Source organism: Myotis yumanensis, unplaced genomic scaffold (genome assembly GCF_028538775.1).
Source record: "Myotis yumanensis isolate MYYU_CA2020_CCGP unplaced genomic scaffold, mMyoYum1.0.hap1 SCAF_2, whole genome shotgun sequence".
In the NCBI taxonomy this organism is placed as follows: domain Eukaryota; kingdom Metazoa; phylum Chordata; class Mammalia; order Chiroptera; family Vespertilionidae; genus Myotis; species Myotis yumanensis.
Window position 1 is genome coordinate 90,526,798 of NW_027223753.1, and position 25,843 is coordinate 90,552,640.

General features: G+C 43.7%; 1 protein-coding gene across 1 annotated transcript in view; it reads left to right on the forward strand.

The window, feature by feature from the left end:
- F13A1 (coagulation factor XIII A chain) overlaps positions 1-25,843 on the forward strand; it is a 193,780-nt gene that overhangs the window by 135,543 nt on the left and 32,394 nt on the right. Inside the window, exons 9-11 of the mRNA XM_070403447.1 lie at positions 14,922-15,025; positions 16,788-16,876; positions 22,164-22,317. Of these exons, the coding sequence (XP_070259548.1) occupies positions 14,922-15,025; positions 16,788-16,876; positions 22,164-22,317 (347 nt within the window). The remainder of the gene's footprint in view (positions 1-14,921; positions 15,026-16,787; positions 16,877-22,163; positions 22,318-25,843) is intronic.

Consider the following 25,843-nt stretch of genomic DNA (forward strand, 5'->3'; position numbering starts at 1 on the left):
ACTTAACTCTTTTATAACTGGAAGTTGTACCTTTTGAATTCCTTCACCCACTTCATTCAACCCTTGCACCCTGACTCTGGCTGTGTTGTTAAATTATCTCTTTCACTTTTCAATTCTGTCAGTTTGGGCTTCATATGTGTCCTACCTCTGTTATTAGATGCAGATATGTTGATTATTGTTATGTCTTCCTGATAACATTATCCTTTTATCATTATAGAATGTCCTTCTTTGTTTCTACTAATACTATTTGTCATAAAGTCTATTTCTTTTTCTGATATAAATGTAGCCAATCCACCTATCTTTTGGCTACATTTATGCAGTGTATTTTTTCATCTTTTTTACTTTCAGCTTATTTGCATCTTTGAATGTAAAGTGTATCTCTTGTATACAGTATATAGTTAAAACATGTATTGTTATCTATCTTGCCAATCTCTGCCTTTTGATTGAAGTGTTTAGTCTATTAACATTTAATGTGATTACTAATACATAGGATTTAAATTTGCCATTTTGCCATTTGATTTTTAAATGTATTGTGCCCCTTTTCTCCTCCTATTTCTCCATTACCTTTTTATTTTGTGTGACATATATATTTTTAGTATATCATTTTAATTCTGGTTTTTTTTAACTATATATTTTTCAGGTTTTTTCTTAATGGTTTCTCTGGGGATTACAATTAATATCAAAACTTAAAACAATCTGGTTCAGATTAATACCAACTTAATTTCAATAGCATACAATAACTTTGTTCCATTCTTCCGGCCCTTTTTGTTATTGTTTTATACAGATTGCATCTTTCTACATTATAAGACTATCAATACAATTTTATAACTATTGCTTTATGAAGTTGGGTTAAAACTTAGAGAGGATAAGAATTACAGACAAGTATACCTTTAAACTGTGTTCCCTATTTTTCTATGTAGTTATCCTTACTTTCTCTTTTGAGGGACAGTATTGAAAGATATACAATTCTTGGTTAACAATTTTTCTTTCAGCAGTTTGAATACATCATATCACTGGTTTTCAGCTTTCGTGGTTTCTGATTGGAAATTAGTTTTAATCCTATTGATGCTCCCTTGTACATAATGCATCACATTTCTCATGCTGTCTTCAATTTTCTTTTTGTCTTCAGTTTTTGACAGTTTGGCTATGAGATGTTTAGGTGTATATATTTTTTTGAGTTTATTATATTTGGAGTTTTTAAACTTCTCAAATGTATGTATTCATGTCTGTAATCAAATTTGGAAAGTTTTTAGTTATGATTTCTCAAATGTTTTTTCTGCTCCTTTCTCTCTTTTCCTTTAGGGAGTCACATTATAAGTATGTTGTTACACTGGATGGTGTCTCACTTGTGTGGGGGGCTCTGTTCATATTTCTTCATATTTTTTCTTCTGTTATTCAGATTGGATCATTTCAATTGACTTTAATTTGACTGAATTATTTCTTTTTTCTGTCTACTTAAATCTGCCTTTGAGACCCTGTGGTACATTTTTGAAATTTTCATTCCAGTTATTGTACTTTTCAGCTCTAGAATTTCTGTTTGGTTTCTTTTCATAATTTTTATCTTTTCATTAATTTTCTCTGTTTGTTAGATATTGCTCTCCTTGTTTCCTTTAGTTCTTTAAACACAATTAAATGATTTAATGTCTTTGTCTGGTAAGCGCAATGTCTTGGCTTCTTCAGTGACAGTTTATCTTGACTGCCTTTTTTTCTGTGTATGGTCCATACTTTTCTGTTTTGTTTATGTGTCTTACAATTTTTGTTAAAAACTGGATATCTATCTATACTAATAAAAGGGTAATATGCTAATTAGTTGGGGGCCATCAGGCTGGTGGTGGGGGGAGGGAGGAGTTGGGGGCGAGAAGGCCAGTGAGGGGGGGCAGTTGGGGGTGAGCATGCCAGCAGGCAGAGTGGTTAGGGGCGATCAGGCAGGCAGGCAGGCAGGTGAACAGTTAGGAGCCAGCAGTCCCGGATTGCGAGAGGGATCGGGCCTAAACCAGCAGTTGGACATCCCCGAAGGGTCCCAGATTGGAGAGGGTACAGGCCGGGCTGAGGGACACACACCTCCATGCACGAATTTCGTGCACCGGGCCACTAGTCTACACTAATAAAAGAGAAACATGGTAATTGGCGTACGACCGCTACCCTTTTCATTGGCTAATCAGTGAGTATATGCAAATTAACTGTCAGCCAAGATGGCGGCCGGCAGCCAGGCAGCTGGAAGCGAGCATGAGGCTTGCTTGCTGTGAACTCCAACGTTCCCCGACTCACTTTCCGGCCTCTCAGTTGCAACTCTAAGAAACTATTACTATGTTGCAAATAAGAAGCTAAACAAAAGCCCAGAAACCAGCTTTCAGTCAGCCGGGCTTTAGCAACATTGTATCGATGTTTTCAGCAGCGAGGCCTCAGAGCTAAAGCTGGCCCAGAATAAAAAAAAAAAAAAGAAAACAAGGAGCAGTTGGAAGCTTCAGTCACTTGCTTCCGGAAAACAGCCCTCAGCCTCTCACCCAGACTGGCCAGGCACCCCAGTGGGGACCCCCACCCTGAACCAGGACACCCTTCAGGGCAAACCAGCCGGCCCCTACCCATGCACCAGGCCTCTATTCTATATAGTAAAAGGGTAATATGCCTCCCAGCACCAGGATCAGCATGAGAGGGGGCAGCGCCCAAACCCCCTGATCGCCCTGCGGCTCTGCGTGTGACAGGGGGTGGGGCCACAACCTCCCTATCCACCCTGCTCTGTTCATGACAGGGGAAGGCACCCCAACCCCCTGATCAGCCCTGTTCTGTGCCTGATAGGGGGGAGCTCCCCAATCCCCTGATCGCCCTGCGGCTCTGTGTTTGACAGGGTGTGGAGCACCAACACCCTGATCATCCCTGCTCTGTGTATGACAGGGTAGAGCCATAACCTATCCATTGGCCCTGCCCCGAGTGTGACAGTGGCTGCGCCCCAACCCCCTGATTGGCCCTGCTCTGTGGGTGACAGCGGGGAGCTCCTCAATCCCCTGATGGGCCCTGCTCTGTGCGTGACAGGGGGCAGCACCCCAACCCCCTGATGGGCCCTGCTCTGTGCGTGACAGGGGGTGGCGCCGCAACCTCCCCATCGACCCTGCCTTGAGTGTGACAGGGGGCGGTGCCTCAGCCCCCCAATTGGCCCTACCCTGAGCCTGACTGAGGGTGGCATTGCAACCTCCCGATCTGCCCTGCTCTGTGCATGATGGGGCGGCGCCCCAACTCCCCAATCAGCCCTGCTCTGAGCCCGACCAGGGGCTGCACCTAGGGATTGGGCCTGCCCTCTGTCACCCGGGAGCAGGCCTACGCCAGCAGGTCATTATCTCCCGAGGGGTCCCAGACTGCGAGAGGGCACAGGCCGGGCTGGGGGACCCCCCTCCCCCCGCCCCAGTGCACAAATTTTTGTGCACCAGGCCTCTAGTCTACACTAATAAAAGAGAAACATGGTAATTAGCGTACGACCGCTACCCTTCCCATTGGCTAATCAGCATATCCTTATGCAAATTAACTGTCAGCCAAGATGGCGGCCGGCAGCCAGGCCGCTGGAAGCGAACATGAGGCTTGCTTGCTGCAGTAACTGCAGACTCCAACGTTCCCCGCCTCACTTCCCGGCCTCTGAGCTGGCAGTTTGAAACATTCTAACAAATATAGAAGGCTGGGATCTCAGAGCTGGAGTTATACATTGTATCGATTATAGAACCAAAACAAACCAGTGGAAGCCTCAGAGCTAGAGCCAGAGCTAAAGCTGACCCAGAATAAAATAAAAAAAAAAGGAGCGGTTGGGAGCTTTAATCAACAACCGTCAGCCTGAAAGCAGCCCTCAGCCCCTCACCCAGACTGGCCAGGCACCCCAGTGGGGACCCCCACCCTGATCCAGGACACCCTTCAGGGCAAACCAGCCGGCCCCCACCCGTGCACCAGGACTCTATCCTATATAGTAAAAGGGTAATATGCCTCCCAGCACCGGGATCAGTGGAGCCACGAGGCCTCCTGGAACTGGGTCAGTGTGACAGGGGGCAGCGCCCAAACCCCCTGATTGCCCTTCGGCTCTGTGTGTGACAGGGTAGAGCCATAACCTCCCCATCGGCCCTGCCCTGAGTGTGACAGAGGCTGTGCCCCAACCCCTTATCTGCCTTGCTCTGTGGGTGATAGAGGGTGGCGCCCCAACCCTCCCACCCCCACGGGCCCTGCTCTGTGTGTGATGGGGTAGAGCCATAACCTGCCCATCGGCCCTGCCCTGAGTGTGACAGTGGCGGTGCCCCAACCCCCTGATCGGCCCTGCTCTGTGGGTGATAGAGGGCGGTGCCATAACTCTCCTATCGGCCCTACTCTGTGCGTGACAGGGGGGAGCTCCCCAACTCTCCTATCGGCCCTACTCTGTGCATGACAGGGGGGAGCTCCCCAACTCTCTGATGGGCCCTGCTCTGTGCATGACAGGGTGGAGCTCCCCAACCCCCTGATTGGCCCTGCTCTGTGCGTGACAGGGGGTGGCGCCGCAACCTCCCCATCGACCCTGCCTTGAGTGTGACAGGGGGCGGTGCCCCAACCCCCCAATTGGCCCTACCCTGAGCCTGACTGAGGGTGGCATCGCAACCTCCCAATCCGCCCTGCTCTGTGCATGACAGGGGGCGGCGCCCCAACTCCCCAATCGGCCCTGCTCTGAGCCCGACCAGGGGCTGCACCTAGGGATTGTGCCTGTCCTCTGCCACCCAGGAGCAGGCCTAAGCCACCAGGTCGTTATCTCCCGAGGGGTCCCAGACTGCGAGAGGCACAGGCCTGGCTGGGGGACCCTCCTCCCCCTCCCCGAGTGCACAAATTTTTGTGCACTGGGCCTCTAGTATATATATAAAAGCCTAAGCGACCATTATGACAGAACAACTGAAACGACCAGAACTACCGGTCTACCAGTCACTATGACACGCACTGACCACCAGGAGGCAGACGCTTAATGCAGGAGCTGACCCCTGGTGGTCAGTGAACTCCCACAGCCAACAGCCCATGGTCCCTCCCCCTGGCCAACCGGTCCCCCCATCAGCCCCATTAGCCAGCCAACCTCCTGTGGCCCCTCTCCTGGCTGGCGCCGTCCCCCCCCCCTCCCCCCCCCATAGGCCTCAATCTCCAGCCAGGCCAAGGGACTCCATCTGTTCATGAAATCATGCACCGGGCCTCTAGTTTTAAATAATAAATATGGTAACTGAAAATCAGATGTCCTGCTCCCCAGAATCTGTGGATATGTGTTACTGTTTTTATTACTGCAACTGCTGCTTGTTTGTTTAGTGACTTCTCTGGACTAATTCTGTAAAGTCCGTATTCTTTATCATGTCTGGTCACTAAAGTTTCTCTACTGAGTTAACTTAGTAGGCTGCTAACAGTTGGACAGATTTCCTTAAATACCCTGAACCAATAAGTTCTCAGTCTTACATGGAGCTCTGTGTGCATGTATGAGGGGGAATGTCTTCAATGATCCAGCAGGAAGTTTACAATCAATTCTGCTGTAGCCTTTGCTCCCTGCTTGTACAGAGCCCCAAGGTCAGCCAAAGGTGAGAGATTAGGACTTTGTTGGGGCTTTCCTGGATATGCACACAGCCCCATACTCTAGACTCTCAGAGTATGTTAGAGTTGTTCAAAACCCTCATGGGCATCTCAGTGCCTAGGTTTTTCTTTTAAGTTTTTTGGAGCAGCCTTTATTATACCCAACTTCTATCCCTTCTTCAGGCAGTTATGGTGTTAAATAGTTGCTCCTAATTGTTTTTGGAAAACATCCTAAGAATAGGGCTATTTGCACAGAGTGATCTCTGAATCTGATCAAATTAAAATAATCCCTCAGAATGGAGCTTTTTAGAGAGCTTCCAGACAGGTTAAATAGTGACAATTCTTTAACGATGGGGTTTCCAGAAAGTTCCAAATCCATTTTCTCCCCTTCATTTGTTGATAGGCTGCAATTTTTTATCACTACTATAGTTGTGAGGCTGTTGGCTTTCAAGACTACCTTGGAGAAGTGAAGAGAGGTGTGGGAATAAGGCAAATTAAAATGTCACAAAGGTCACTGTTCTTACTGAAATTCATTTTTTTTAATGAATAAATTCTCCTTAGATTGTTGGAAGTCTTTGATTCATTTTCAGAGCTCTAGAAAAGTTGGTCATGTTTACTAATATTCTCATTGCTTTTATGGAGGAGAAGTTTTTGGAGGTCCTTACTCTGCCATTCTGGTAGTGTTTCCCAAGAGCATACTCTTAACCACTGCAGTGCTTCCAAGTTGGGGTCTACCATACTCCTTAAAGGTTTTACATTTTGTAGGAATATTTTGGTGTCTATTATCATCTTCCTGACATATATCTTCCTATACCTCCACTTCCTGGTACATTATAGGGCATTATATTAAAACTTGAGAAATTATGTGTATAGAAAGCTATCTATGGATTTCATTTCTGGATAATAAAGGGCGGCTGCAAAACAATTGTTTTAAAATTAGGAAGGGACTTTTCTTCTGCAGGTTGAAAGTCACTGTTCTAGACTCTCCTCACATGCTTATTACACACCCACCCTAGTCCCGCATCTAGAATATCTCCTAAAATGGCCTGTAGTCCCTATTCTACCCAAGTCCCACTTGACAGTGAATAAAGAGAAAGTTTGGGAAGTTAAAAAAAATTAGAGGTTATTACAAATACCTCTCAGGAGATTAGAATGAAAAAGAAAGTGGAAGCCAAAAGATAAACCACATAGAAAGCAGTAAGATATTTCTATGAAGACATTCCAAAAATGTCTTCATAGAAATATCTTAAAATAAGAAAAATGTCATGTTTTGGTTAATCAGAAATTCTGCCTAAGAGAGTCATCATATACACCAGTCAAAGTTTACCAGTCTTCAAATAATTAAAAGCTAATAAAATATGCACCACCTATGCTTTACTGAATGTAAATTAATTTCTTCTTCTGATGAGTAAGACCTCTAGAAAAGTTTCATATAAATAAGATCTAGCAACCTTGGAATCGTATACTCGTGAACAGCTTTGTAATGCAAAACAGTAACTTTGGTACCTACAAAGACTGTGCTTATATTTTTAAAACACTTTTTTCAATAATTATTGATAAACTTAGCCAGGATTTGTTACAGAACGTTTTTTACAGATTAGCATGATCCAAACAAATACTCTGGAAATCCAACCTTTTCTTCATTTTCAGGTGGAATAGCAATTCCTAATTGCTATTACAGAGAGAGTAGTGAAGAGGGACAGGGCCTTATTCTCAAAATGAATCCAGCAGAGGGAACCCAGCGTAGTAACAGAACTTCTACTAAGTAGTGATGGCAAATGTGCCTTATGTGAATGAGTGCTACCTACTTCCTGAGGATTTTGGAGGGTTATTTGTTTATTTGTCTTATTTTGCATTGCTTTTTGCCTTATGTAGTCTTATTCTGGCTCTTCCATTTTCTGGTGCCACAGTGAAAAAATAAAACAGATAATCACAAAAAGGGAACTATCAAATGAGGGGGGAAAAGAAATCTACATGATCATCCCCCAATTTTCTAAAAATTATTGTTAATAAAGCTGCTGTAGAATTTTCTTAATAAATATTCAAGAAATCAGTATCTGGAAGCCTAAGAGAGTTAAAAGGCTATACTCTCAAGACTGAGGAAAGACACACTCCCAGATAACTATGAAAATGGAAAGAAACTTAAGCATTATCATACTGTATATGTAATTTAATACATTTGGGTTGGCATTTGTCCAGTATGCAATGATAGGACTTAACTGGCATGAAGAGTGAGTGTCCTTTCTGATTGGTTGCAGCTTCCATTTGGCTCATGTCTGTGTCTGGGTAGTCATTAACTATTTTGATCATCACCACTATTGTAAGTTTACCTCATACTTTCATTTTAGAAGTATTTATTTAATTACAGTACATATTGAAGCCTGCCCCCCATCTTCAACCCCCTCAAATAGGGTCTCTCCTGCTATATCAGACTGTGCTTAAACCTGTTCCTCAATGAGTGTTGTAGGGCCCCTTCCCTGCTTGAGACAAGCAAAAGCAAACATCTTCATATCTTCTCTTTTTTCTTGATAAAAGAGAAAAAAGTTGGTCCCTATAAGAGGGACTGGCCTGGTCTCCACCTGACTGGGCCTCTGGCCTTTGACTGACATGACCCCAGAGAGACCCTGAGTGCCCTCCTGGTTCAGCACTCTGGTAGCCCTGACAGTGGGCAGCTGCATCGAGGCAGAGTGTACTCCAGCTCTCAGCTCCCAGCAACTCCTCGGGTCCTCTGGCATGCCTCCCTTCCTCTGCGCAATCTCTTTTGGTGGTCTTGCTTCATTACCTTTCCTAAGTGACGAGTTTTTTTCTGGGTCAGAGCTTTTATTTTCCCTTTGGAATGTCTTCTTAGACACGCCTCAGAATCCACCAGCTTGCTCCCTTCTTTCCAACAAGTCAGACCCCACCCCAACCCTGCTGCCATTGAAATGGCCAAAGCTTCTCAGTTCCAGGATGTGCTGTCGTGTTAGCCACCAATAGCAATATCTGTATTAGAAGTATATCAGCAGATCCAGAGCGGAGGAGCTGTGCTCATTTTCTATGAACATACAAGCAATTTGCAAGTTAGATGAGTGACTTTCTTCCACAGCTGCCATTTTTAATATAAAAGAATTCAGACACTTGGTTGACATTTGAAGTTGGTCCAAGGCATCTCCTCCAAGACTTTCTCTGGACCTTGTTTGTGCTCTCCCTTGAGCCCTTGCAAAGATGCAGAAACAACATTACAAGCTCATACCTCTTTCTTCCCTTTTAGGGAATTCTTTTCTCTAAAGGATTTTCTGGAGAGTTTGTAAATGAGATGACCTAGGGAAGTATTTAAGCAGTTAGCAAAGTTAAAGGCAGTAAAGGACTCTTGGCTTCAATCACCCATCCTATTTTTTCTGAATTAATAGCACACGAAGTTCTGAAGCCCGTCGTAGTCTCAGCCATGTTCTCGTTCACTTCTCCACCCTCCCATGGGCTCTAGCAATCTGGACGTGACCTTACCCAGCTGTTAGAACCAGGGCAGATTCTGAACTGTGCTCTACCTTCTTTTAATAAAAACTAGCCCTCTTAATTTTTTTATTGTGAGAGGGTAACTAGTACATATTTATTACAAAAATTTCAAACATTGCAGGAAAATAGCACAAAAGTAAGAGTCATATTCTTTCCAACTACTCAACATTATCAACATTTTGGTAAACATTCTTTGATATGTCTCTGAATATTGTATTAATTTTTGTATTGCTGCATAACAAATTGCCAAAAACTTAGCAGCTTATCGTGAATTTATTATCAGTTTCTGTGAGTCAGGAGTTTGGGCACAGGTAAACTGGGTCCTTTGCTCAGGGTCTCAACTGACGGCACAGTGTTACTGGGACTGTTGTCCATCTGATGTTCAGGGCTCATTTAGGTTCATGAAATAACTCAGTTCCTTGCAGCTTTAACATTTATGTAAGCGACCTTCTTCTTCAAGGCCAGCAGTCAATGTCTCTGATGCTTTGAATGGCTCTGGCTTGTTCTGTCTCTGACCTTTATGCTCATTTAAAGGACTCACCTGATTAGGTGAGGCCCACCTTGGTAATCTCCTATTTAATTAACTCAAAGGCAACAGATTAATTGCCTGAATTATATCTGAAAAATCCTCTTTGCCATGTAAAGTAACATAATTTCAGGAGTGATATCCCATCTTATTCATAGATTTCAAGGGGAGAAAATTATACAAGAGTGAGGGTCATTTAAAATTCTGCCTTTCACACTTGAACATGTACATTGTATATGGTGTTCTGTAGTGTGCTTTTAAAAAAATTAATATACCACATATATCTTTTCTGCCTAATAAACATAAATCTGCATTTGTATGGCTTAATAGTTTTCTACCTTGTGTTTCAGATCACTAGTCACCTATTGGACAGTTGGGCTGTTTGCGATTGTACCTTCTTACAAATAATGCAAGGATGAAAATTCTTATGTATCTCCCATTGCATCTGTGATTATTTCCTGTGTGCAAATTCCAAGGAAAGGGGTTTACTGAGTCAAAGGATAAACTTTGGCTCCAAGGGTCCCCAAGCAGTGCACGCTGCTATTTTTCTAGCGAGGTGCTGCCTTTGATGGAGACTTTCTGGGTCCTTTGTACTGAAACTGCCTAATTGAAAGGCACCCCAGAAATCACTGTCATTGCAGGAAGTGTACAGAAAATGACATAAAGCAAAAATGTGTTCTTCACTAGTCACCTCCATCATTATCCACCCCAAAAAGTTATCTTCAACCTGATTAAATAACAACAGTCAGTGAAATGGGGGCTTTGTTTTAATTTTGACACTGCTACAAGGCAACAAGGAAAATAAATAACTTTGAGGGTTTATGCATTTTTTAACTTTAAAGGGACACTGCACATTTCAATGGTATAGTGCAAAGTCAGGCTTCAAATGAAGCTCTGAGAAAAATATGAAACTTTGACTCTTAAAAACAAACAAAGGTTTAATTACACCTGCCTGACCTTTTAAGCAACCATGACTTTGTGAGTGCCTCCTAAGGGCCGGCTCTGGTGCTGGGAACATGATGAACAAGACAGCCCCAAATTGAAGCCACACACTCTACATATGCAATGAGACTGCAGGATGAAAGCAGAAAGACTACTGAGCATCTAGATAATGAAGCTATAAATAAGAAGCATGTAGATTTCCCAACCTGGAGGGTTGGGAAATGTCTGTAATTGTCAGCCTCTTTCATGGAGGAGCTTGAAATATAAACGGCGAGTACGTATACCCAGAAATACTTAACATCCAGCCAAAAGGGAACCCTCATTCCCCTGGCCATTGCTGAACAGGGAACAGCATGCTGGAAGTAAGGCTCGTTGCTTCAGAGGTATCATCCTCTCCCTCTGCTCACCGCCATTCTGGGAGCCCAACCATTGGCTTTCCAAGCATTGACTAGAACCCAACCCCACTGGAACTCATAGGCACTGGGTGAGGTGGACAGCACATAATTAGTTCTGTCCACCTCGCCCACTGCCTACAAGTTCCCAATCCTTTTAGTAAACTCTTCCACCCTAAATATACAAATAAGGCCTCAGTCATAGCTTAATGTGGAAGAGATCGCAAATAGCTACTTAGATGTCATAATGAGAGAAAATAAAACTTTACCCATCTCCTGGTTATAGGAAACAATATTATCTTCAAATGAAAGTTTTTGTCTGAGATCTTTACTGCAAATCTTGTTTATCTTGTTTAAGGCTTAACCTTGCCCAAGGTACTTAAATTTAAATCAGGAGATTCTGGAGCCTTTTCATCTAGGGTGGCGGTGTCTTGGTGAAAGTCTGGGTTGGTAAGCAGCACATGTTGTGTAGGAAGCAAGACTGTGTCCATGTGGGATTGCAAATGTTTTATTGCTTTGTTTTCTGGATCTCTCTGCCTATAGTGCAACCTTCACCGTTCTAAAGGGAAGCAGCAGTCATTGTTTAATATGGCGACCTTTCTCCCAGCTTCAGAGCAAAGATAGAGGCTCTCAAGTAGAGCCAACCTCATGTTCCTACCCCAGCACCTCTATACCCCACCCTGATCTACTAGAGCAGTGGTGGGCAAACTCATTAGACAACAGAGCCAAATATCAACAGTACAACGATTGAAATTTCTTTTTGAGAGCCACATTTTTTAAACTTAAACTATATAGGTAGGTACATTGTTATTAACTTAATTAGGGTACTCCTAAGCTGGCCTTTGCTAAAAACGTCCTCAATCTGATTGAGGTACATTCGCTGAGGTCGACCCCTTCCAGCTCTCCCGTCCACACTCGTCTTGTATACTTGTTTCGTCTATCTCCTTTCGTTCATCCTCTCTATATGTCCAAACCATCTCAACATACCTCTCTCAATCCTAGACACTATATCTTCTTTCACTCCACAATGTTCCCTAAAGTTAACTTAATAAACTTTACTTAAAGTTTTAAGTCAACTTCGCACTTTACGTGCGTGCCCGCAAGTGGTATTTTGTGGAAGAGCCACACTCAAGGGGCCAAAGATTTGCATGTGGCTCCAGAGCTGCGGTTTGCCGACCATTGTACTAGAACATCTGAGCCTCCCTCCCTGCAGCCAATGCCTCACTCCCCACACCTGTCCATGGTTCTGCTTTTGACCCCTTGCAATCTCCTTATTGGAGCCTTCTTTTTTCCATCTCTCTTTATTCTTTCTTTCTTTTTCTTTCTTTTTTAATCCTCACTGAAGGATATGTTTTTATTAATTTTTGAGAGAGAGGAATAGAAAGAGAGAGAAACATTGATGTGTGAGAGAAACTCCCAACAGTTGCCTTCCTTCTGCGCCCAAACCAGGGATGGAACCTGTAACCTAGGTATATGCCCTGCTTGGGAATCGAACCTGCAACCTTTTGGTAGAAGAAACTATACTCCAATCAACTGAGCCATTAGGCCAAGGCTCCTTGTTCTTCTTCTATTCCCACTCTTTCTTGACTGGTGTGTTTCTCTACAAGCATGACAATCTCTCCTAATGTATAAATAATCAAAACAATCTTCCCTACATTGCATTCTTTCTAGCCATTGCCCTATCTTCCCTTCTTCCCCTCATAGTCTAGATCACTTTTGGCTGAGAAATCTACACTGCACCTCTCCCCTTCCCACTCACTCCTCGTCTGGCTCTTTCCCTCACTCTCCTCCATCATCAGTAAAGACACCAGGGGCTTCCTCCTCATCAAATCCTGTGTCACATGTGTATACAAAAATCCCTCTTGGGTTTCATCTCCTGGATTTGCCACAGGCACTCAAGTTCATCATATCCTAAACAAACTTGTCATTCATCCAGCACCACCTCCTTCAACACAAACCTTCTTCCCTTCTTCCTTCACTCAGTCTTGGTAAACAGAACCATCATACTGCAAATGTGAAAGTCTTCCTCAGCTCATCTGGTTCCTCCACATCTCCATAAGATAGCAGTTGAACTTCCCAGTGGCTCCTCTCCCTCTCCACTGTAAAGACCACCCCTTTAGTGAACAGATTTTTGATCCACTGCAACTATTGCATTATTTTGGTGTGTGTGTGCGGGGGAGGGGGTAACTTGGCTCAATCTCCCATATTGCCTCTTCACATACCTTTCACAAATACAGAACTGCAAACTTACCTTTCCCAAGAATAAAGCCCAAATATTTAACTTGGGATAAAGGGATTTCACAACCTCACTTTTACCAATGGCATAACTCAGAGTTTAAGACCATGGACCCTGGAGTTGTATTACCAACTAGCTGTGTGTGACCTTGGGAAAGAGTCTTAACCTCTCTGCACTTCGGTTTCCTCCCTTGTAAACTGGGGATAATAAATAACAGTGCCCTTCTGATAGGGTGCTAGGAACATCCGATGTGTTAACATACAGAAAGGTTTTAAGATGGTGCCTGGCACTCAGTTTTGTGATTTCCTGTCCACCCTCACCTGCCATCTCTCTTCTCTCACACACACAAATATGCAAACAAGCTTCCCTCCAACCACAGGGACCGCATAGAGTTCCCCAGTACACCGTGTTGGCTAGTTCATGCCTCCACGACTTTGTTCTTCCTCCTTTTGCTGACCTGCTAAACTTCAGGACTCAGTTCAAAGGTTACTTCTGCTGTGAAGCCTTCCCTTATGCCCTAAGAGTTTCCCACTGAGACATATTGCATCTCAGATGAATTTCCAGTGTAGCATGCATCACATCAATTATTTTTAAACATCTCCGTGTTACCATTTCTGAGCACTTACCACGTGCCAGACGTAAAGTGCTTTACATGGAATATATTGTTTAAGCCTATGAAATGTTTGACTAATTGGTTTACATGTTTGCCATTTCTCCTAGATTGTGATGCTACTTATGAGCAAAACCTATGTCTTGATCTTTGTTGAATCTCCAGTACCTAGCATGGTGCCTGACACATAATGGGTGCATAATTAAATAAATACCTCTGAATGGAGCCAATAAACGTTGAGCTGTTCTCAGAGAGAGATGGGGAGATGCATGAGTTACTAATGTTGAAGGACATTTAGGAAAAGGCTGGGTGGTAGTTGGATCTGAAATTCATCAGTGCTATAAACAAACACTGCGGAAACGACCGCCCCACCGCTAACTGTTGTTCCTCTGTGAGGATTTTCTGTTGTGTAGTCGGGTTCAGGTGCTCATTTGTTTCTGTACTGTCACATAATTTCAGGTCTTTTCAAGGACATAATAATACAATTCATGATGACATTATTTTCCATGCTCTTGCCTCCAGGGTCATATGCAAAGTTGTGAAAAGTTTTGCATGGCCCTTAGCTTGTGGGTTGCCCACCTTTGTTTGATAAAGGGTAAAGAGACACTTGCCCTGATAACCTTTCCATCTTGTTGAAGAGAAAATGGAAATTTGCCACAAATTATAGACAATTATAATCAGGAGTTAATGATATAGTTTCCATGGCAATGATCTAAACACAGGCATTTTATTGCTTAATTGTTACAAAGGATATGCTTTTTATAAATTTAATGTACATAAATATAAAAATACTCAAAGATGTACATATTTTGTTTTCAAGTAACTTCTTTCCTACCCCCTTAGCAGATAGTAAGCTCTGTTTCATTAGGCAGCCTAGAATGGTTAAGATCAAAACTGCTTAATGCACTGACTAGAGTGTCTATGGGGGGCCTTGAAACTGATATTAGTGGGAGAGGAGCTATGTCCAGCCATGTGAGTGTCCCTAGGGATACCAACGGGAATGGATCTGCCCTGCAAACTCAAGTCTAGAACCCCAGGATATCTCTGGAAGCCCTGGATTTAGTTTAATCCAGTCCAATAATTAGTAGATGGCATATCCTCAGGATTTTGGGTCACTTTTTTAAGTTTTGGAGCATTGAGTGTGATGGGAAGTTTAATCTCACTGGAGTGGTGTTTTCTCAGGAACTACCACTGCTGGAATGAAGCCTGGATGACGAGGCCTGATCTTCCCGTTGGATTTGGAGGCTGGCAGGCGGTGGACAGCACCCCCCAGGAAAACAGTGACGGTAACCTGCACCCTCTCTCGAGGGAACTGTTTGCCGATCTTCATGTTGCTTTTGTGATTGCACTTGCTGTGTGGGAAACACTCCCAGGGGAAACCCACAGCAGAAGCGTGCTCCCTGTGCTCACAGACAGTACTAGCCCCTGCCAGTCAGGTTTCATTTCAATTCAATGGTTGCCTTTTCCCGGATTACTTTATAACTTTCAGAAAAAGAGCATAAAACTTAACATATATAATTCTTCTACTCCTGCTTTGATAAGCAGTTTTGAAGACAGGAGAAAAACATCTGTGTCAGCACTTTAGGCTGTAAAACATACCTCTACCCTTCCTGGTACACAGTGGGAAGAAACAGGTCAGGAGAGAAAATAAAGGACTAAAAACACTGGTGTTTTCCCAGAACCAGGTTCTCTTTATATTGTATAATTTCTTTCAAAACTTGAGACTGTGGGTATTTGTTGTCTAACTTGCAAATTATGCTAAGCAATGAGTGGCAGTATGACCTCCCTGGATTTTTATAAACTCACATCATAAGCCTCCATTAATCTTTGATGTGGTGATACAAGGTAGTGAGTGGCCTGGGACATTATATTTATTTCCTCAGGTGTTGATCTGAGATACTGGTGTGTGTGTGTGTGTGTGTGTGTGTGTGTACATACACGCACACATAAACATTCATCATGCAATTACAAGAGAGTCTTAGTGCATTCTAAAGGAGAAAGTTCAACGCTTCCTGGTGTTCTGGATTATAGAGGGTGGGGCAAAGGAGGTTTACAGTTGTTCAGATGGAAAGTAATACAATAATTAATAAATAATAGTAATACCAGAACAAACACCGTGTTTCACACACTCACAACTGTAAACCTATTCTTGCCCACCCTATATCTTAGTGAGACTCCAGAATGACTAATAGCAGCAAATCTCTTCTTATTTTTTTTTTTAAATATATTTTATTGATTTTTTACAGAGAGGAAGGGAGAGGGATAGAGAGTTAGAAACATCGATGAGAGAGAAACATCAATCAGCTGCCTCCTGCACACCCCCCACTGGGGATGTGCCCGCAACCAAGGTACATGCCCTTGACCGGAATCGAACCTGGGACCCTCTAGTCCGCAGGCCGACGCTCTATCCACTGAGCCAAACCGGCTTTGGCAAATCTCTTATTAACTAATGATGGCTGGTTAAACTTTAAAAACTTCGTTAATGTAAACGTGGGCCTATTGAGTTCCTCAGTACAGATGGCGCATTGGTCAATGTGTAGCTAGTATCTGATTTCTCCAGCCAAACTTGACATGTGGTTTTTTTGTCTTTTTCTTTTTACTTGTCTTTTCATTTTTATTGAATTTATTGGGGTGACACTGGGTAACAAAATTATACAGGTTTCAGGTGCACAAATGTCCAAAACACAAATCAACAACACAACTACTGAGGACATCATCATTCCCAACATTGCAGACACCCACTGTGAAAGCATAAATGTTATGTGAGCCAACAGCTTGGCACCCACCATCAAGGTTGTGTTGGTTGGTGGAAGAATACACACGGGAATGGTGATGCCCTGCATTTTTTTATGGCTTCAAATTTTGGATTGAGGAGGCGTTTCCAAGGAAACCATCCTGATTGCACACACTGGTCACCTGCCCTCTGGCATGGAAAGCATCTGGACTAAATCAATGACACAGTCGCCTCTGCAGAGCCGCCTCCATGTCACACCTGTCCTGTGTCAGGACAGACGTGAAGACTCACACTCTCTCCTCTGTGTGATGCAGGGATGTACCGGTGTGGCCCGGCCTCTGTTCAAGCCATTAAGCATGGCCACGTTTGCTTCCAGTTTGATGCACCCTTCGTTTTTGCAGAGGTAAGTGGGAAGCCGGGGAACATGCTGCTTTCCTCCCCACCTCTCAACACCTCAAACAATAGAGCACTGGCATCGTTCCAACCCCGGCTCTTCATTCTACATGCAGCTCTTAGCTAACATTTTCGTTTCTGGATGTTTTGAGATTTTTCTCCCCTCAAAAGAAATTGCTTTACTAATCATCATACTCTAGGACTAGAATGAGTAACTATTATTAATATGTGAGGCCCATATCCTTAAGAAACTTGATTCTTTATGGGAGATGGAATACATAAACACATCAAAAGTTAAATAATACTAGTAATAGTACAAGAGATGCTATGGAACTGGCCGATGAGTTATGTAGGTGATAACTGGTCTGCATTTATATATACAGATTCATTAACTGAGAAATATGGGCTGGGAACTGAAGTAGGACACCAAAGACCATGTCTAGGGTGGGAGGGTGACGTGGGGACAGACAGGAGGGACACCTTCACGACAGCCACAGTAAGAGGAGATGCTGGTGGCAGGAGCCCTGGAACGAGCGTCTGGGTGCTCTCTCGGGGGTTAGTGCCGGAGCCGAGTCTCGAGAGGTGATCAGCAGTTACTCAGGCAAAGGGGCTCAGAAAGAAGCTGGAGGAAGGGAAGCATTTCAGGCAGAGAGGACGACCAGTGGCAGCCCAGTGGTGTGTGGGGACAGGAAACCTCTCCATGCAGGCTCACAAAAAGTGATGCGTCAGCAGGTGTCAGCGATGACAGCTAAATGGTTTCTGGACTGAGGAACTTAGGTCCTGAGAAGTGGGCACTTCGCCTTGTAAACGAGTCTCCACGGAGGGGACTGGGCAAAAGGCAATGGAGGGCGGAGAAGGAGGCAAGACTGGAAAGTGTTTAGAAAGTGCAATAAACGTGACTATTTAGACAGCACCATTGGAAACGGGAAATACACAGAACGAGCAGGGTGTCTTCCACCACGCCTCCCATCGCAGTTGCTAGAAGCCGGGAGAGCAGGCGTTGCCATGTTTGGATTTTATTCCCTCCATTTCACTTTGGGATTTGAAGATTTATCCAAACCTCCAAGCTGCCATCTGAGAGTTTATGATGCTACAAGAACCTCTTAATAGGAAATCACTCTAAAATTCACAAAGCCTTGTTTTATATTTTCATTACGCTTTCCTGCTGCAAAGGAGAGAGGAAGGAGCCTCCCTCCAAGAGCAAATTGCCTAATAGCTGTTAATGCAAACGCTCTTGCTATTATTAAATATAGATCGGGGGTTATGGGTGTCATCGGGGTGTGCAGATTATAATTACTCCTCTCACCGCTGCAGACTCGTCTGACAGAGTGTATGTTTGTTGCTCTGGCACAGGCTGAGCTCCAGGGCCGAGTCATTTATAAGAGCTGTGTGAGCTGTTAAATAGGCTCTGAAGAATCTTTTCTCAAGGGAACCTAAAGTCAGACCCCATGGGGGCGCCTCCATGACTCAGGCTTTGGACCTCATCCTCTCTTCCCACTCCCACCTCCTGCCTGGGGGCATTGGCCTCTCCCCTAAGGCCGCACCCACTGGAGTCTGCCCTCCTTACCCTCTGGATGCTGACGTTCCTGGTCACTCCCCACTGACTTCCGGCCAGAGCCAGCATCATGCTCACTGACTTTTTTGCTCTTCTCCTTTAGTGAAAGCAGAAGCCCAAATAAGAGGGGGTTTGGGGAAAAACATCTTACCTCTGTCCCTTTGCTCTCCTCCTCTATTTTGGAAATTTATCCTTAGTTTTTACAGATTCCTTTCAGGGCTTAAAGCTTACTTCTCTCCCTGCTGCCTGCCTTTTCATGCCCTTGGTGCTGGGTGTGTTTCTCAGTTCTGAAGGGCCCTCTGCCTTTTCTCTCCCCAAATAGTGGTGTCCTCAGGCCTCCAAAGAGGTGAGAAGGGAGCGGGACAGTCCTGGAAGTCTGCAGTCGTCTTCTGAATTCCGCCGTCACTAAGCTCTCAGGAGCAGCGGCTTCTCTGCTAGCTTAGCTTCCTCTGCTTGGATCTGTGGTCTCCTTCACACCATCCCACTCACACCCACATACGTGCATGCACACACATGCATGCTCATGTGCACATACACACACGCACACACGCCTGCCTCCCCTCCCTAGCACTGGGCTGGGTTTGCAGCAGTCATGACGGATCCCTCAGGGCCACAGTGACCGGCTCCTTCCCCAGCGCTAGGCCATCAGTCCTCTGTGACAAGCTGTGCAGCTGCCTCTCTCAGATTCTTTATTCTCAATCCAAAGTTGTTTATTTCTCTACCACTTGTTAGATGCAGCCCATTTTCTGGCACCTTCTCTTCTGATCCGAAATAATTCTTCCATTCATTCAAATAACATAAAACTTGGAAATCATCTTGGCTTCTCTTGTTAACCTTCCTCAGGCATCTCGCCAGAAATGCCTTTAAAAACTGTCATTCATCAACCCTGTCTATGATCCTCATCATTACCCTCTGAGCTCTGTACAGCTCTGAGCCCTGTGGAGTTGCCTGCTAATTCATCTCCCTCCTCCTCTCTTACCCCCTTTCCTATCTGTTCTCCAAAAATCAGCCAGAATTATCTTTTAAAATGCAAATAAAAACCTGTCACCACCCTGCCTTCAACCATCTAACAGATTCCCATCACCCTTAAAATAAAATTGGACATTAATCTTTACAAGATTTGGTGTGATCTGGCCCCTGGCTTCCCTTTCACTCTCATCCCTTGCTCATTTCCCTTCAGCCACACTGACCTTACTCTCCTGGAAACTTCCAAACATGCTCTCATTTCAGTCTGGACGCACACCATTCCTTTTGGTGTGAAAGCTCTTCCCCTTCTTATGTTAGGGGAATGTTCTGCCCTCTCACTGTCTCTTGGTCTCTGTTCCGGTCACCTCCTCAAAGAGGCCCTCACTCACCCACCCCACCTAAAATATTATACTCTGCTCTGTGCTCTGTTGTTTTTATCCTTCTATCCAGTCTTAGTGTTATTTCTCTCCCTGGCTTCTCATTGCTGAAAGCAAGTTCTGGACATAGTAGTCGTGAATAAATGTTGAATGAATGAAGGAGTCAAGCAGGCAAGCCAACAAAAGCTGACACTGAGTACACCACTAAGAACAGTATCTCAGAGAGATCAGGGCCAAATGGCACTCCCAACCGCTAGTGGGAGGTGAGGCACACAGGACCTGGCACATGGCCAGCTGCAGACTGCAGGAATGGTGAGCACAGGGAGATTTACAACAGGTGGGCCGGGAGAGCTGGTGGACCAGGCAGGTACCCACTGCCACCATGTGTCCTCAGAGGACCACCACTTTCCCTACATAGCTATGTGCCATGCAGTCATCTCCATTTGGGAACCGATGAACAAAGAAAACTCTGTCCTGGGTTCTGAAGAAAGGCTCCATCCTTTGTGGTGGAGAGCGTGGCCTCTGGCAGCAGTGGACATGTGTTTCCACTCCAAGGGCACAGGCAGGAGTTTTCAGAGAGGCCGCTGCCCAACCCACCTTTGCTGAGTCCCTGGGGGCCTGAACCTCGCTCAGGCTGTGCAGAAAGTGCCTGTGCCTGTGCCTGTGCCTGATCGTGACTCAAGGCTGTGATGTGCTGAAAATAGCACCAGATTCCATGGTGGGATGCCAGGCTCTGCATGGCCACAGTCCCTTCAAATGTGGAGAAAAGGCTAGGTGGTCACTAAGATTCCTTCCATTCTAAAGAAATTGGCCTTAAACATAGGGTTTTCATAAGTAGTACTGATCTACCTACCAGCCCTGTGAAGACAGTATTATTAAAACCAGAGATTCAGTAACTTGCCCAAAGTTACACAACCTGGGTCCTATAGTTCTTCCAGCATCCTCTGTTCTTACTATTTCACTGTAGAGATAGACAATGAAGACATGGAAATTGTTAAAGATTTTGCTTATCTTGACTCGGTCATCACTTCAAATGGAGACTGAAGCCAAGAAATCAAGAGAAGGCTGAGACTCAAAGGACAGCAATGAAAGCATGAGGAAGATCACTAAGAGCACAGATGTGTCCTTAGAGACCAAGGCTAAGATCACCTATACCCTTATTCCCAATGACTATGCACAGATTACGGCTGGTAGGGAAAAATAATTATTAATTTAAAATATGGTGTTGGAGGATACCCTGGACCACAGAAAATGAACAAATGGGTTCTAGAGCAAAAATGACAAAACCGAAGCTGTCCTACTTCAGGCACATCATGAAAAGGGCAGTTCTTTAAAAAAGACAGTAACGCTGGGGAAAGTAGAAGGCAGTAGGAAAAGAGGGAAACCAAATATGAGATGGGCTGGCTACATAAAAGAGGCTGTAGGCATGAGTCTACAGGAATTGAGAGGGACTGTTGAGGACAGGACATTGTGAACATCACTCATTCACAGAGTCACCAGGAGTCAGAAGTGGCTCAGTGTCATGTGACACACACCTAAAGCAGGTATCCCAAGGTTGGCTTAGCCATTTAACAGCATCGTGAAGCCCTCAAATGCTTCTTATCATTCTACTCTACCATCTTTGTATTGTTGGCAAAGTTGCTTTTCACTGTCTCGGGATGATTAAAGCAGCTCCAAGTGTCACTTCACTTCACATGAAAACATTCAAAAGCAGGAAGAGCAGGGCAAACTCTCCAAGTACTGCTCTCATTTTATAAAAAGTCATTCCCAGAAGCCACCCAACTGAGATTCTCATTTTCCTAGAAGTAGGTCACACGGTTACTGCTAGCTTAAAAGAAGTCTGGGAAAGCAAGTAACAGACATGATACTTTCAGCTCTCTCTTAAGAGGTAGGATTTACCAGCAAGAAAATAAGGAAAGAGCCTTTTCCAGGTGGCTCAGTTGGTTGGAGCGTTGTCCTGTACACCAAAATGTTTCAGGTTCCATTGTGAGTCAGGGCACATATCTAGGTTGTGGGTTTGATCCTTTGCCCGGGCATGTATGGCAGTCCAATGTTTCTCTCTCTCTCTCTCTCTCTCTCTCTCTCTCTCTCTCTCTTTCTCTCTTTCTCTCTCCATATCTGCAGAGGATAAAAGAAAAGAAAAAGGGGAGAAAGAAGTGATTGATGTTTAGACAGCTGATGGTCCCATTTCTAAATATTCTTAATTTAAAATACCTGATAATTAATCTAGACTAGATTCCCATATAGAATGGTTTTAAAATGAGTTTATCCCTATGAATCCAGTGTGTTGGAGAAACATACCAACTCTAGGGGTATTAGATGACTACACCATTGAGAGGTAGAGATTTTGGTAACAAGGACACTTGATGACAGCTAATGCTCTCTTTTCCTGTTTTCAGGTCAACAGTGATCTTGTTTACATTACAGCTAAAAAAGATGGCACTCATGTGGTGGAAGCTGTTGATACCACCCACGTTGGGAAATTAATTGTGACCAAACAAATTGGGGGAGATGGCATGAAGGATATTACTGATAACTACAAATTCCCAGAAGGTAATTTACTATAATTGAATGACAATTTCTCTGTCCAAGTCCATTTTGTACTTACCAAGGTCACTATGAGATGTGTCCCAGAGAATGCATTGGCATTTATAGCATATGGTAGTCAGAGCAGAAGCACAAATTCTCAGGAATGAAAGACACATCACACCCACAATTTTTCATTGTAGTTTTATTAGTATGTTTGCTTTGATTAGAATTCCCTCCACGTGGCTTGTGAAATGATTTGATTTTAAGTCATATCTACTTTAACAGCATATAGAATATATGAAAGGACAAAAATAATTTTAAATAATTCTATTAGAAAACATTATAATTTTAGTTCAATAACAGAAATCTAAAAAACTATTCACATCTGTTTAGTACTTTATACACTATTCTTACATACATTGTTCCACTGAATGATCATGGAAATCCCTTGAGGTAGATAATACAATATTAAGAGGACAGAGCTATCTTACTAGTCAGGCAATTAAGTTGAAGGCCTGTTTAAATTATAAAATAATGGCAATGTGGTTTTGTTCACTTTTATTGTGAAGAATATTTCAAATGGAGCTGTTGAGTTGGTATTGGACTGATTGCCTACTCTATGCCTGGAATATTGTTTGGTGCTGGGATCATTTTAGTGAGCAGGACCCAATTTCCGTTCCTGGCCAAGTGACAGGATTATTGTGTAGAGGGGGCTTTGATAAGAAGAAGAGGAACGCTCAGTCCAGCCAGGAGATTCAGAAAAGGCAAAGCAGGGTGAGAGAAATCACAGAGCACAGTTTAAGCTGGCCAGGGTTTCCACACAGTGGTCACATGACCAAATCATGAAGCACCTGGTGTGCTTGGGGTCCTGCAGGCTCAGAGTGCCCAGGGGCTGAAGACAAACTGCCCAAGGTCAGCAGTGGACAGGAAGTGAAGGACCTTGGATATCTTGACAGAAAATGAGGAGTATATTTCATAGATGATTCATCATCAGAGTTCTTACGAGTGGCATTTATTTTAGTGAAGAGATAAAAATGATGAATAATTAGCATATACCTAAATATCCATCAGTATTCCTAAAGTGCTGTGGAATGCTGAATTTCTCTTAAATATTTTAGACAGTCTCTGCACTCTTATTTACAAAAGCAATTTGCACTATAAAGAGGAAGTTTACTGAACTGAGAACTCTTGTGCATAGTATTAGAAATTCAAAATTTCTGTCATCTGAACTGGTGAATTTTTGCGGTATTTCTAAAATGATTCATTCTTTTTTTTTTTTTTTCTGTTACATATCCTCCATTGCACAACATAGATCAAAAGATTTTTTCTTTCTTTTTTCCCCTAAAATGAGGGGAGGAAATAATAAATTCAAAGACATAGCAATAGAAACAGTCTAAAAAATTTTTTGTGCTTAAAAAATAAGCATGATAAAACAAAACAAACAAACAATGCCCTCTTGTTATGGAGTTATATGCCAAAAGGTTTGGGAAGGAAAAATAAAAGTCCATAAAAAAGATAAAAGAAACTAGCTGTAATATTAATTTATTCATTCAACTGCTATTAACCATCCCCATATTTTCAACACTGGGTACAAATAGAGACATGCATAGCCCTGCCTTCCCATCTAGCTGGAGAGACCAGCAGGAAGCAAACCCTCACCAAGTTGTGGGATGTGTGCAGGCCACAGAGAAGGGAATCCCAAGCCAGTCTCGGGGATTCTGGAGGATGTTAGTGAGGCTCACTGAGATGGAAAGATGAAAATTGGCTAGGGGAAGCACGGGGAAGGAGTTCTTCAGGACGAGACAGCTGGACAAGGATTGCGAATAAACAATCCTAGTATGGAAGAAATCCTGATCAGACAAGAAAACAAGCGGTGAGCCTACAGGGAGCTGTCCAGGCCATCAGCTGTCTTGTCTAATCTCACAGCAGAATGCCATTAGCTGTCAGCAGTGGAGGTGGCAGTGAAGTCCAAATCAAGGTCAGATGTCAAGAAAGGAAGGACCCAAAGGCAGTCTACACAAAAGGAGTCAGGGCTTGGCCAAGGGTGAACAACAGATTAAAACAAAGTGTGCCAACTCTGAATGAGGAAGACATTTGCAATCTAGGCACAGAGTTCGGCAAGAAGGCAAGGCTCGGATAGGTGGACTATGTCGGGGTCTGGTCTAAATAGAAGTGCCCCTAAATTCCCATAGGTAGTTGTAAGAAACACCCTTCTGCTTCTGAATTAGAGTTTAATCCCAGGTAGATGGAAAATTGGCCTCTTAATCAAAGATGGTGTATGCATTTCAAATTCCAGCTTTGGGAATGACCGAGTGGAGTACTGTTAAGAGGAGGGTGCTGAGACTGCTCTCAAATGTAGTGGGAAAGAGTGAATGATTATCGATGTCTGTCACGGGCATCGAGGAAGGGGCAGCCAGCATCCATGGCTGTGTATTTGCCACGCTGATTCCCATTATTCACTCTTTCATACAATTTCTCTATACACAGATTCTGAGTGAGGCCACTAAAGTTTGGAGATGAGTAAAAACCTAAAAAAGGAATTATTACCATATTTAGGAATTTACTATTTTAATTAAATTGTGGATAGATCATTTTTCACTTGGACAAACTAAAGCTTAACATTAATTTTATACCTCTTATACTATAAAACTTTGAAAACCAGAATCCTTAAAACTTCTGGGCAATATATCTTCTTCATAATGGTATTTGGATCCATTTCCTCATCGCCCATCAATGATCCCCTGTCACTCGTAGTTTTCTCTCTCCTTCTCTGTTAGCTCCTTTCCATTAGAATTTCAGCGTTTAAAGAGTTTACAAAGTCTTTTTCAACAATATATCCCCCACCAAACATGCCCGCACTGTCTTCCTCCTCGCCTCCATGGCCAGGTGTCCTGGGAGAGCTGCCTGCACCTGGCAGCCTGCCATGTTCCTTTCCCTTACATTCCTCACCCCCATGCTCTACATTTTGCTACCAACATATCCTTGAAGATCTTCTCAAGGTTATTGAGACCACCTGATTGCCACGTGGAAGAAACATTTGCAGACGTCAGCTTGCCTGACCTTCCTACACCTTTTCATGCTATTACTCCCAAGTCTGAAATTTGGTTTTCTTTGTTTCTATGATGCAGTGTCTCCTGGTTCCATCCCAACCTGCTTGGTTCTTTGTTCTGTCTCCCCTCCCCCAACCCCAAGCTCTGCTTTCCTTACTCCCTTCGAATGTGACTTCATTCTAGGCTTACATCCTTGGGTTCATGCCCATTTCCTTGGGTTCTTTCTACAGCTGGTGTTACGTCCGCATATACACCACTCACTCCCAAGTCGCTGACCCCAATTTAGACCACTTTTCAGCTCCATATTTACCTAAAGTCCCACAGAAATTTGAAATGGAACCTTCCCAATGTCACCTCTCCTACTCCCTTCCCCTCCCTAGGTCTGTTTCTTCTCTCTATATCCCAGTGAAGGAAACCATGATCCACTAGGTGCAGCAAACCTGAATGTCCCTCTGAAACATCTCCCCTTCCCCACCCCTTCCTGATCTCCATGCCACTCT